Genomic DNA, 13,855 nt, shown 5'->3' on the forward strand with positions numbered 1-13,855 from the left:
AGTCTAGAAAAGCATTCCCTTGAAGAAGAACAAAAGAATTTCACTTATAAGTATAAATTTCATGTCCTTTTTTAAGATAAATGCTGATGTGTTTATTGTATCAGTTAATCATCTCACTACCTTACAGCTTGAACGTATATTGCATAGGCTAGGAATGGAGAACAGAAGAAATTATAGCTCACTGGGGAAAGGGATAAAAATTTTTAACTGCAAGTGAAGTGGATGCTTGACAATCATATAGCAACTTATCTATCTGCCATCTTTCATTAATGATGCCCTCTCTTCTACATAATGGTCGTCAGGATCAGAATGCAAATCAATTGTGTAAGTTAAGATCAGTGCTAGAGACCGGAGTGACCTACATTCTCTGAATTTAGGAAAATGGAAAGAAAAATGGATTTTTAAGAATTTTTGAATTTCAACTGTCAGTTTTAGAAGACTTAAAAAGAATGTCCTGAGTTAACATAATTTTAAGGCTTATCATATAGTGTTGAAATGGTCTCTTTGCACTAATAATTTCCTAATTATCTCATTACAGGCTTCCTTTCTGTCTGACCAGCCTGAGCCTTACCTGCCATTTCTTTCACGCTTCATTGAAACACAGATGTTTGCCACCTTTATTGATAATAAAATTATGTCTCAGTGGGAAGAGAAAGATCCTTTGCTTCGGGTCTTTGACTCTCGGATTGATAAGATAAGGCTGTATAATGTAAGGGCACCTACTTTGCGGACATCTATATATCAGAAATGCAACACTTTAAAAGAAGCAGGTACATTTGCCATGCCTTTTAAATTAAAATCCATGATCGTTCTTTTTCCACAAATTGTTGGCCTTATGTACAACAAAATTAATTTTCGGTTTTAGACTTCATGACTAATCCTGGTATTATATCAAGAAATGCTTTGTAAATTTTTCTGTTTCTGTGAGTCCCATTTCTATTTGACATTCCTCTTCCCTTATCAGAAGAGGAAAAACATAAATTGAATCAAGTATGACTGGCAGGTTGCTATGATTTTTGTTTTTGTTTTTGAGACACATCTCACTCTGTTGCCCAGGCTGGAGTGCAGTGGCATGATCTCGGCTTACTACCTTCTGGGTTCAAACGATTTTTCTGCCTCTGTTTCCCAAGTAGCTGAGATTACAGGCACGTGCTTCCATGCCTGGCTAATTTTTGTATTTTTAGTAGAGACGGGGTTTCACCAGGTGGGCCACACTGGTCTTGAACTCCTGACCTCAGATAATCTGCCCTCCTTGGCCTCCCAAGGTGCTGGGATTACAGGCATGAGTCACATGTCCAGCCTGATTTTTGTTTTTTTCTCTTTACTGCCTAAATGGAAAAAATGTTATTTATGTCTTACTAGTTATGTTTCCTTTTTACTTCTCACCTCTTCTTTATATCCAAGAAAGGATAACTATTCATTGAAAACAGTAAATCTTCTGTCCTGCTTAATTTACATAATAAAACAGTCTTTGCTTTAGTAGTGCCATTAATTATAATCACTTCATTTATTGAAATTAAATCTGAGTCAGGCCAGGCATGATGGCTCACACTTGTAATACCTGCACTTTGGAAGGCTGAGGTGGGCAGATCACTTGAGATGAGGAGTTCGAGACCAGCCTGGCCAACATAGCAAAACCTCATCTCTACTACAAATATAAAAATTAGCCAGGTGTCTTGGCATGCGCCTGTAATCCCAGATCCTAGGAGGGCTGAGATGGGAGAATCCACTTGAACCCCGAAGGCAGAGGTTACAGTGAGCCAAGATGGCACCATTGCACTTCAGCCCAGGCAACAGAGCGAGACTCTGTCTCAAAAAAAAAAAAAGTAAGTAAATCTGAGTCTTAGCCAGTCTTGTCTGGCAATATAATATAGTTCATTAAATATCATATTAATAACCAACATTTACAGTATGTACTATGTCAGTCATCATGCCAGGAGTTGTTTGTGAATTTTTTCTCTTTTTTTAAGACAAGGTCTCACTTGTTGCCTAGGCTGGAGTGCAATGGTGCCATCATGGCTCACTGCAGCCTCAACCTCTCAGGCTCAGGTGATCTTACTACTGCAGCCTTTGGGAGAACTGGTACTACAGGCACATGCCACCACCTCCAGCTAAGTTTTTATATTTTTTGTAGAGACGGGGTTTCACCATTCGCCCAGGTTATTATCTTATCTTGGTTGATTTAATCTACCTGCTTCAGTTTCTCACAGACGTGAGCCACTGTGCCTGGCCCGGCACTTTTTTTTTGAAACAGAATCTCGCTCTTGTCACCCAGGTTGGAGTGCAGTGGTGCCATCTCAGCTCACTGCAACCTCTGCCTCCTGGGTTCAAGTGATCCTCCCAGCACAGCCTCCCAAGTAGCTGGGACCACAGACACACATCATCATGCCTGGCTAGTTTTCTGTATTTTTAGTAGAGACAGCGTTTCACCACATTGCCCAGGCTGGTCTCGAACTCCTGAGCTCAAACCAAACACCGGCCTAGGCCTCCCAAAGTGCTAGCATTACAGGCATGAGCCATCATGTCTGGGCTGGAACACTTATTTATATATTGTTTTATGACTGCCCTCATTTTACATTTGAGAAAACTGAGAGGTTAAGTAACTTGCCTGTGGTTGCATAGCTAGTGATTGGTCGAGCCATGGTTTGAATGCAGATCTGACTGATTTCTGGCACATGAAGCCTTAACATCGTGTTAGCCGTTCATTCACGAAAGAACTATGTAAAATTTACTAGTTGACAGTTATTTTAAACATTTATGCCTGGTTCCTAACCTGTTCATTGCCAGATAAACAGATACCTATGACCTGACTGTCTCTCCCTTTTATTTCTTTCTCTTCAAATGCTGGAGTTACTTGACAGCAACTTTTCCTCTGGAGAAAAAATAGGCAGCAAATGTGGAACTTTCTTGATCTGCCTGTCTTGCTTGTTTGCCTTTCCCACTTTACTTAAATAGATCAAAGTCAGGAATGATGCTGCTGCAGCTTTAGCATATGTAAGGGAGAAGTATGTAAATGATGTCTTTTATCTAACTATAGAAACATCACCCTGTTGTATTCCCACTATTAGGGTAGATCCTTGGAGCCCCTTCAGGAAGTGGCAATTACCTATGTGGTTTTGGAGATAGAGAAAGTAGAATAAATGAAATTATCTATCCTTGTTTAGAGAATAAAAGGACTTCCAGTGCCTTAATAGCCATGTGAATAGCATAATGCCTTGTGAAAATTTTATTTCTCCCTTCCCAATGGAATTTTTTTAGATGGAACTAAGCACCAATACCTTAATTGTGTGCTTCCAGAAAATCTTTCCAATTAAAATAGATTTTTATTTCAGCCTCTCAGAGAGTTTGGCACTCCTGCTGTCATCAAAAAAATTACATAATACTCTTGAAAATATACCATTGTGGCCAGACACAGTGGCTCACCCCTGTAATCCCAGCACTTTGGGGAGGTCCAGGTGGGTGGATCACCTGAGATCAGAAGTTCAAGACCATACTGGCCAATGTGATGAAACCCCATCTACTAAAAATATAAAAATTAGCTGTGCATGGTGATGGGTGCCCGTAATCCCAGCTACTCAGGAGGCTGAGATAGGAGAATTGTTGGAACCCTGGAGGTGGAGGTTGCAGTGAGCCAAGATTACGCTGTTGCACTCCAGCTTGGGTAACAGAGCTAGATTCCATCAAAAAAAAAAGGAAAAGGGGCAACATAAACTGATTCTGTGAAGTATTTACAAAGGCACCTTGTTCTTAAGTCACAAGATTAGCAGCTCCCACAGTGTGTTCTGTTGATCACGCAACTACCATTACTGCTTGTTCTCCCCTTTTAAGTAATTTCTAGGCAGAGGATCAGAGACCTAGTCTTGCTTCTAAAATATAATTTCTCTTATCAATTCAGTTAATTAAAATGTTTAAAATCAGGTTTTGTTTGTTTGTTTACCTGAGAAATAGATCACTGTTTCTTCGGTCTTTGAGACATCTTCCAATATCCCTGACTCTTAGTGGTTTTAAAATAGAAATGTTGAGTAATCCTCTCTTAACACTGACCTATTTTATTCTTCAAAAGGCCAGTTTCTTATTCTCTGGACATTTTCTAAATGCCTGCTTATTTGACTTTTTGCTGTATTACCCACTCAATCTAATAAACACTCCTAAATGACTCCTACTAATGAGAATGTGACTGCTGCTAAAAGTGAGGTAATAAACTTCACACAGTTCTTTGTTTTCACAGATGGAGAACCATGAATATTTAATAGGTCTTTACACAAAGAAAAAAGTTAATAAGGCCATTGTGCTTGCTTCTTCCTTCCCTTTACCTTGTATTTCAACTCAAAGAAAACATTTTATTTGCTGTCATTTTCTTTAATGTTGTACTTAGAACCTTATTTTTGTGTAAGAATATGGAATTTCTCACTTAAGGGACTGTTTCAATACAAAAGTCTATGTTTTTCAATCCCACTGCCCTGATTTTGACAAAGGCAGAAAAATACCATGAAAATTAATCATCCAATATTTAGTTGAAGGTAACCTTTTTATATTTATATTATACTATTTTCTGAAGAGCCTTTGAAAAAATTTACTTCAATGCTGGGCACAGTGGCTCTTGCCTATAATCCCAGCACTTTGGGTGGCTGAGGAGTGTGGATCACCTGAGGTCAGGAGTTCAAGACGAGCCTGACCAACATGATGAAACCCCATCTCTACTAAAAATACAAAATTAGCAGGACCTGGTAGTGCATGCCTACAATCTCAGCTACATGGGAGGCCGAGGCAGGAGAATTGCTTGAACCTGGGAGGCAGAAGTTGCAGTAAGCTGAGATTGTACTCCAGCTTGGGCAACAAGAGCAAAACTCTGTCTCAAAACACACACACACACACACAAAATTTCAGAATGTCAGAGTGATTGGGTTCTTTGTAGGTAAATGAGTGGAAGAAGCGTTATTTTTGAAGGGTTAGCAATGAAATGTCTCTAATTTATTATAAATTTAATTTGTAGCCCAGTCAATTGAGCAGAGACTGATGAAAATGGATCACACTGCAATCCACCCACATCTACTTGATATGAAAATTGGTCAAGGCAAATATGAGCAGGGGTTCTTTCCAAAGTTACAGTCCGATGTCTTGGCAACAGGACCAACCAATAACAAGTAAGCATGTTCTTCACTTGAGTAGTTGGTTGAAGGAATGAATGAAGGGTGGGATGCTCTGCAACTCAAATGGACAATGCTTAAGTATTAAACATCTGCCTGATTGATTTTTTCAAAGCCACATTAATGCATTTGAAATATGGATTGACATTTCTGTGAGTACTTGACCTTTAAATTCATCATTTAAAAAATATCCAAAGACTAGACTTTTTTTTTTCTTTTTCAAGCAAAGTACACTTGGAAAAGTCACACTTTAAATGGCAATTTAAATATGATAATACTATCTAATGGAATTTAGAAAAGTTAGACCTTTATCATCTGTATTAGTTTCCTAGGGCAGCTGTAACAAAGAACCACAAATTCAGTGGCTTAAAACAACAGAAATTATTCCTCCGTAATTCTGGGAGCTAGAAATTTGAAATCAAGGAATTGGCATGGCCATACTGCCTTTGAGGCTTCTAGAGAATGATCCTTCCTTGCCTTTTCCAGCTTTAGGAGAACATGAGAGCTTAGCAACACCCTGTCACATCAATCTAATGAGATCTTTCCAGGTGAAAGAGCCATCAGATGTCTCACCTCTGCGTTAAACTGGGCTCTGTTAAGAGGAGTGCTTCCAGAGAGGACAGGGTAGTACTTTGGGTAGCAAGATACCTTCTTAGGCTTCATCTTCCCTCTTGAAGAGCTAAAGAGAAAAATTTTTGAAGAGAAAATTTTAGTACTAGTATCCTTTTAAATACTTAAAAAAAAGGGGGCACCAAACAGTAAAGTAAAAGAATTATGGCAAGGTATGGTGGCTCTCGCTTGTAATCCCAGCACCTCGGGAGGCTGAGGCAGACAGATCGCTTGAGCCCAAGAGTTCAAGACCAGCCTGGCCAATGTGGCCAAACCCCATCTCTCCAAAAAATACAAAAGTTATCTGGGCATGGTGGTGTGCACCTATAGTCCCAGCTACTCAGGAGACTGAGGTGGGAGGATCACTTGAGCCACAGGAGGTTGAGGCTGCAGTAAGCCGTGATTGCACTATTGCATTTCAGACTGGGAGACAGAGTGAGGCCCTGTCTCAAAAATAAAAATAGTATTAAAAAGAATTGTGGATTAAAAACAACAACAACTTCATTTGGAGCTGGGTGTGGTGGCACATGCCTGTATCCCTAGCTACTTGGGACGCTGAGATGGGAAGATCACTTGAGCCCAGGAGTTGGAGGTTACGGTGACCTATGATCACCACTGTTCTCCAGCCTGGGCAACAAAGCCAGACCCTGTCTCAAAAAAACAAACACAGTGGCTTACACCTATAATCCCAGCACTTTAGGACTACAAGGCAGAAGAATCACTTGAGCCCAGGAGCTTGAGACCAGCCTGGGCAACATAGGAAGACCTTGTCTCTACAAAAAAAAATACATATTTTTTTGAGACAAAGTCTCTGTTGCCCAGGCTAGAGTGCTGTTGCCCAGTCTGGTTCACTACAGCCTTGACCTCCCCAGGCTCAGGTGATCTTCCCGCCTCAGCCTCCCAATAGCTGGAACTAAAGGCACATGCCACCACACCTAGCTATTTTTTTAATTTTTTTGTAGAGACAGGATTTTGCCTTGTTGCCCACGCTGGTCTCAAACTTCAGGGTTCAAGGAACCCGATGTCCTTGGCTTCCCAAAGTGCTGGGATTACAGGCATGAGCCACCAGGCCAAGTCCCTACAAATTTTTTTTTTTAATTAGGCCAAGTGTGGTGGCTCATGCGTATAATCCCAGCACTTTGGGAGGCCTCAAGTGATCTCTTGAAGGCCATCTCTACTAAAACGAAACCCCATCTCTACTAAAAATACAGAAATTAGCTGGGTGTGGTGGTTGCATGTTTGTAATACCAGCTACTTGGGAGGCTAAGGCATGAGAATTGCTTGAGCTTGGGAGGCAGAGCCAGCCATTCTGGCATGCGACTATAATCCCAGCTACTGGTGAGGCTCAGGTGGGAGGATAACTTGAACCTGAGAGGTGTAGGCTGCAGTGCGCCATGATGTGATCGCATCCCTGCACTCCAGCCTGGTCAATCTTGCGAGGACCCTCTTCCAAAACAAAAACAAAAACCCTTCATTTGATTGACCTTTCATTTAAAAGGCTGTCTTAACTTTAATGAAGACAGTACTAGAGAATGGTTCACTAGAAATATGGAAAAATTACATATTCAGAATGAAATTTTCTCCTCTTATAGAAAATGCAAATCTTTATGCTAAAGCTTGGGGAGGAAAGTTGTTTAAGAGGATTTGATATGTTGCTTACAAGACAGAAATGAGTAACTAATGACTGACATTTTTATTGTACTTACCTTAGTCTGCAGGGTTCACCCGCCAGTGAAGGGCTGGCCAGGCTTTTATAAACACTGAACTTAAAAAATGTGCTAAGAATCCAGGTGTGGTGTACTGTGGTATACTCCCCTAGTACTAGCTGGGAGGCTGAGAGGAAGTATTCCTTAAGACCAGGAATTAGAGGCTATGTATGATGTACAATGATTGTGCCTGTGAATAACCTCCAGCAGAGGCAACATAGTGAGACCTCATTGTTATTAAAAAAAGAAAATAAAAGGAAAGAAAAAAAATGTCTTAATAGATATTGATGGTTATGAGGGTTCAAACTTTCCAGATAATGGTACTAGATACAATAATCTATTTTTCAGTAGTAGATGAGAATTAAGAGAATTTTCCATCAGAACAGATTAGCCATCAGTTTATTTTTCATTTTATTTGTGAAGTATCCTAATTGTTTGAATCATGTTGATCTGGATAGACTTAGTTTAACAGTTTTTGTTTCCTTTTGATGGCATTAGATTGTTCATTCATTTATTTGGCAAATATTTATGGAACTCCTACTATATGTGAGGACTGCCCTAGTCACCAGGAGTTTATTAATGAATAAAACAACAAAAATCTCTGCTTTCAAGTGCAAATAAACAAAAAAAGGAACTTAATATGTCAAATAACATGTCAGATGGTAAGAGTTATGAAGAAAAACAAAGTGGGGAAGAAAAGTAGGGAGTATTAAGGAGGGAAGAGTTTAATTTTGATATCTTATAGCCTTATTTTCTTGCTTTTGCCTTATATATAATCCTTACAGTTTCCCATTTTGACACTAAGCCTCTGTCATTCCATTTTCAGGTAGGTTATAGTCAAGAGAAAAGATCTCATAACTAATTGGAAGGTAAATGGATTTATAACCATGCCTGTGTAAATGGTAGATCTGTTAAAGAGAACTTTATATGCTGTTTATGACACAGAAGCAAATAAGCAGTCCTTAGTATTTCAGCAGTTGTGATCATCATTTTTGAAATAACGCTCAGTAAATAAAATTTAATAATGCAGAGAATGAATTAATTACTTAAGATCAGGAATGTGTGGACTTCATAGTAATTTTCTTAAGCAGTGCTCATTTCCCTGTTTTGACAATAAAATTTAGTAGGCCATTTTGTCCCACCGAGCACATAGTAAGAACTAGTTATATTTAAGTTTATCTTTTTCTGCCTGCCAAGAGCACAATTTTATGTCATTTATATTTTTGCACCTTCCTTTCATTTATTATATAAATTCATTAGTTAGTATTTATATTCTGTAGAAGCCCTGTCTCTACTAAAAATGCAAAAATTAGTTTGGCATGGTGGTGCACACCTGTAATCCCAGCTCTTCGGGAGTCTGAGGCACGAAAATCGCTTGGACCAAGGAGACAGAGGTTATAGCCACTCTACTCCAGCCTGGGTGACAAAGTGAGACTCTGTCTCCAAAAAAAAAACAGTATTCTTAGGATAGTGCAATGAATACAGTTCATGAGGATAATAGGTAACAGCTGAGAAAAATTTTAAAATAGGTTGATACAGTGTTTGCTCTTTAAAAATCTGGAATATTGGCTGGGCACAGTAGCTCACACCTGTAATCTCAGCACTCTGGGAGGCCGAGCGGGTGGATCATGAGGTCAGGAGTTTAAGACCAGCCTGGCCAAGATGGTGAAACCCCGTCACTACTAAAAATACAAAAATTAGCCAGGCACTGTGGCAGGAGCCTATAATCCCAGCTACTCGGGAGGCTAAGGCAGGAGAATCACTTGAACCCAGGCAGCAAAGGTTGCAGTCAGCCGAGATTGTGCGCCTACACTCCAGCCTGAGCGACAGAGTGAGACTCTGTCTCAGAAATAAGTTGGAATGTTAGAAAGTGATGGGGTTAATTTTTAATCACTCAGAATGTCATCACCATGGAATGTTAAAATGTGATATTATGCTCTTACTTAGCAAGGATGAGGGAACAGGAGAATGGGAGTGCACACACCTTTTAGAATATTGTTTATAGAATGTTGTACCTTTTTTCATTACCGTATCATGAGCACTCTTATATCTTATTTATTATTATAAATTTGAATTTTTTAGTGACTACATGAGATTTCATTGTGTAGTACCCTCTACTCTTGATCATTTAGGTTGTTTTGAGTATATTACTTGATTCTACTGCTAATTGAAAAATCTGGGGCCTGGCATGGTGGCTAATTTCTGTAATCCCAGCTACTTGGGAGGCTGAGACAGGAGAATCACTTGAACTGGAAGGTGAAGGTTTCAGTGAGCTGAGATTGCACCATTGAACTCCATCCTGGGTGACAACAATGAAACTCCATCTCAAAAAAAAAAGAAAGAAAGGTCTGCAGTTAACTCAAAGGCTTTTAGGAAAAATTATAAACTAAACATGCATATGGACTGAAAGATGCATCCTAATTTCAAGAACATTTAAAAACTAAAATGTGAGCCTTAGGATAAAGGACATACAGTTTGTTACTACATACATATATATATATATATATATGCGATGATGAATATCTGTAAACCTACATGTTAGACTGCATCTCTGTTTACTTAATTGTAGTTATAGAAGGGGCAGGTGAATACAGTAGACTTTGCCAGTAAGATGACTGACAGACAAGATACTGGCCCTTTACAGGAGATTTTATAGAAAATGGAGATAAGTATAAAATTCTGTGATAGATACTATAATTGAGGTGTACAGAACAGGTAGCTAACTTAGATTTGGAAGAGTCATAGAACACTTTCTGGAAAAAGTAACCTCTAATCTATTTGAAAGGTGGATGAAATTTGGGAGAAAACTTCATGGACAAAGGCTCAGAGGTGAGAGAGCTTATCCCATTGGAAACACTGAGGTTGAAAATTGCAGGGGCTTTAAAGTAGAGTGATTAGCAGTACTAAATGTAGAAGAGGGTTTGAGTAAGCTAAGGATTGAATAATAGCCATTGGACTTGGCAGTTAGGGGTTTCAGTGGCTTCATCAAGAGAATTTTTAGGGTTGAGGAGAGTGATGTAATCCCAACACTTTGGAAGGCCAAGGCAAGCAGATCACCTGAGGTCAGGAGTTTGAGACCAGCCTGGCCAACATAGTGAAAAAGCACAAGGGGTCTTAAGTGAGAGTCTAGGCACGGAAAAGCTAATGTAATGGAGAGGGAGTCAGTGCCTAAGATGATGGAGTTTAGGATTTCTGAGGTAGAGTAGTTCTGGAGGACTACTTGATTTAGTGTGATGTCCTGGTTGCAGCTAAAGTGGACTGGAGGTTAAGTTGCATTTTAGACGACCCCAGAATTTTAAGACTAAGTTACCTATATAGTCTTTGTACTTCCCATAGCAGAGAAGAAAACTGAGCCAGGTTCCAAATTCTTCACTGAATAAAGATGATAGAAAGGAGTGATTAAAGATGATAATCACTGGGTGGTTGAGTTGTATACACTAAGCTGGAACCTGTATGTAGCTAGGCTGGCCACAAAAGGACCTTTGAATAAGGGAAACATTATATATTTTTAAGCCCACCATATAACCTAGGGCAGGTCTGGGTCTGGGGCATATGAGTTGAATCATTATTAACTAAAAACAAAGGTATTTGAGCTGGAAGGCAACATACATCTTTGGCCATACCGCCTTGAATGCACCTGGTCTCATCTGAAAGGCAGTTTTGATACCAGCAGTTCAGTAGCAGAGATTATTATAGAACTAGCACTGATTTTATTAATCATTTAGAAACAATGGAGCTTACTATACTAGAACATAATAATTAGGGGAAAAGTGATATAAGATCAGAGGGAACAAAACAGAGGTCTGTTTATATTTTGAGTTTTATAGGCCATGGAAAAGAGCTCAGATTTTAAACTCATTTGTCCTGCACATTTTGATACTGAGCTTATATTGTAAATATTTTATAAAACAACTGATAAACATAAGCTATCACTTCACAGAAACACAACCATGAAATTTTAGAGCAAAGGAATCACAGTGATCTTTGAGTGCAACCCTTAGACTTTAGAGATGAGGATTCACCCTTGTGAGTTTAAATCTTTTTATTTTTCTTAAAATGAGATATCAGTGTTATCCAGGCTGGAATTCAGGGTTGCAGTCATGGCACACTGCAGCCCCAAACTCCTGGGCTCAAATTATCTTCCCACTTCAGACTCCCAGGTAGCTAAGGAGGCTACTTTTTAAGTTTTGTTTTTTTTTTTTATAGAGACAGAGTCTCACTATGTTGCCTAGGCTGGTCTCAAACTCCTGGCCTCAAGTGATCAGGTCAGAGTATCAGGATTACAGGTGTAATCATTGCACCCAGCCAAGTTTGATAGAAATCTTTCCTTGAAAAGTTGGAAACTTGATGCTAGAATTAAGTAATTCTATATTAAGGATTTTGAGAATATTCTCCTTTGTATTAAAAAATATTCATAGTGTTTACTTTGAGCAAGTTAAGGCATTCCTATTATGTATCTTAATATAATCAAGGACTAACTTGGATAATATTTTACTTATTGTTAGGTATAAAGTATTGATACTGTGCCTTTTTTTACATCTTTTTTTGAGACAGAGTCTTGATCTGTCACCAGGCTAGAGTACAGTGGTGCAGTCTCGGCTCACTGCAACCTCTGACTCCTGGGTTCAAGTGATTCTCCTGCCTCAACCTCCTGAGTAGCTGGGACTACAGGTGTGTGTGTCACCATGCCCAGCTAATTTTTTGTATTTTTTTTAGAGACAGGGTTTCACCATGTTGGCTAGGATGGTCTCTATCTCTTGACCTCCTCCCTGCCTCAGCCTCCCAAAGTGCTGGGATTGCAGGCATGAGCCACCACACCTGGCCTGACCTCGTTTTTTAAAAGCACTGATTGTGGTGATGACAGCACATATCTGGAAAGATACTAAAAACCCTTGTGTTGTATGCTTTAAATGAGTGCGCAGTATGGTGTTTTAATTATATCTTAACAGAGCTGCTATTTTTTAAAGAATTGATTTTAAAATGTGTATGTTAGCCTTTTGTGTTGAATGGTTAATTATTTCTATTTTAAAGATAAGGAACACATTTTTAAATAATTTGGTTGTTTCAGTCGCTGGGTAAATCGGAGTGCCACTGCACAGCGCAGGAAAGAACGCCTTCGCCAGCATTCTGAGCATGTTGGGCTGGACAACGACTTGAGGGAGGTATGTGGTCTGCCTTCCTAGGGTGCCTCAAAGAAAGCGCCATGAACTAGGCTTCCAGCAGATGTCATTGTGTAGATTCTTACTATTCTTTTAAAAAAAACTGTTATAGTTTAAAATATGAATCCTTTTGTACAGACATATAGCAGAAACACCCTGTTTTCCATTTTTGTAATTTGTTTTTTGAGATGGAATCTCACTCTGTTGCCAGCCTGGAGTTCAGTGGTGCAATCTGGGCTCACTACAACCTCCAGCTCTCGGGTTCAAGTGATTCTCCAGCCTCAGCCTCCCAAGTAGCTGGGATTACAGGACCTCACCACCACACTCAGCTAATTTTTGTGTTTTCAGTAGAGACAGGGTTTCACCATGTTGGCCAAGATGGTCTTGATCTCTTGACCTTGTGGTCTGCCTGCCTTAGCCTCTCAAAGTGCTGGGATTACAGGTGTGAGCCACCATGCCTGGCCCATTTTTGTAATTTCAAGACATCTAAAATAAGGCTCTAAAACAAGTCTTTCTGTGTATTACATCAAGTAAAGATCAAGTTTAGGATAAATTTTTAGTCACTATGTCTCCTATAGGGAGAAAAATTGTCTACTGGAGAAGTGTAGACATTTCTAAGTTTCACGCATAATTTAATTATAATAAGTAATGTGATGTACTTGCCTATGCTTTGTTCTTTGCTTGCTGGCACCATTTTTTTTTCTTGAATATCTAAATCTACTTTATATTTTTTAAAGTGTTTTGAAATTATTTTTAGATCCTTATACTTTTACTCTTTGTAAATAAAATCATAATTATACAGTTGAATAATTACAAGTAAGTTTCGTTTTTTTTTTTTTTTAAATCTGCCACAATTAAAATACAAATATATGTATATATTTCTCATGTTTTGCTATGTTGCCCAGGCTGGTCTCGAGCTCCTGGGCTCATGTGATGCTCCTGCCTCAGCCTCCCAAAATACTGGGATTACGAATGTGAGATACCACAGCAAGCCTATTTCTTATGATCAAAAGAAAAATGTAGTCAGAAGACATGTTAATTGTTTTCTAGAATCGAATTTATAGAAATAAAGCAGAAGATATCCCAAACATCTGTTGTTTTTATGTTCATACATGTATGATTTTAAACATTTTATTAAGAACTGAAGCAGCATCTGTGTCGTGTTTTGTTTTTATTTTTGCTACTGTATTTTCTTCTCTCCCCTCTCTTGTGCTGTGATTTTATCATATGCATG

At 39.0% G+C, this 13,855-nt stretch overlaps 1 protein-coding gene across 7 annotated transcripts in view; it reads left to right on the forward strand.

Moving 5' to 3' along the window:
- DENND5B (DENN domain containing 5B) overlaps positions 1-13,855 on the forward strand; it is a 212,760-nt gene that overhangs the window by 155,402 nt on the left and 43,503 nt on the right. For all 7 annotated transcript variants that reach the window (XM_035255863.3, XM_035255865.3, XM_035255867.3 and 4 more), the window contains 3 exons: positions 539-770; positions 4,994-5,144; positions 12,531-12,624. In XM_035255863.3, the coding sequence (XP_035111754.3) occupies positions 539-770; positions 4,994-5,144; positions 12,531-12,624 (477 nt within the window). The remainder of the gene's footprint in view (positions 1-538; positions 771-4,993; positions 5,145-12,530; positions 12,625-13,855) is intronic.

Source organism: Callithrix jacchus, chromosome 9 (genome assembly GCF_049354715.1).
Source record: "Callithrix jacchus isolate 240 chromosome 9, calJac240_pri, whole genome shotgun sequence".
NCBI classification, from domain to species: domain Eukaryota; kingdom Metazoa; phylum Chordata; class Mammalia; order Primates; family Cebidae; genus Callithrix; species Callithrix jacchus.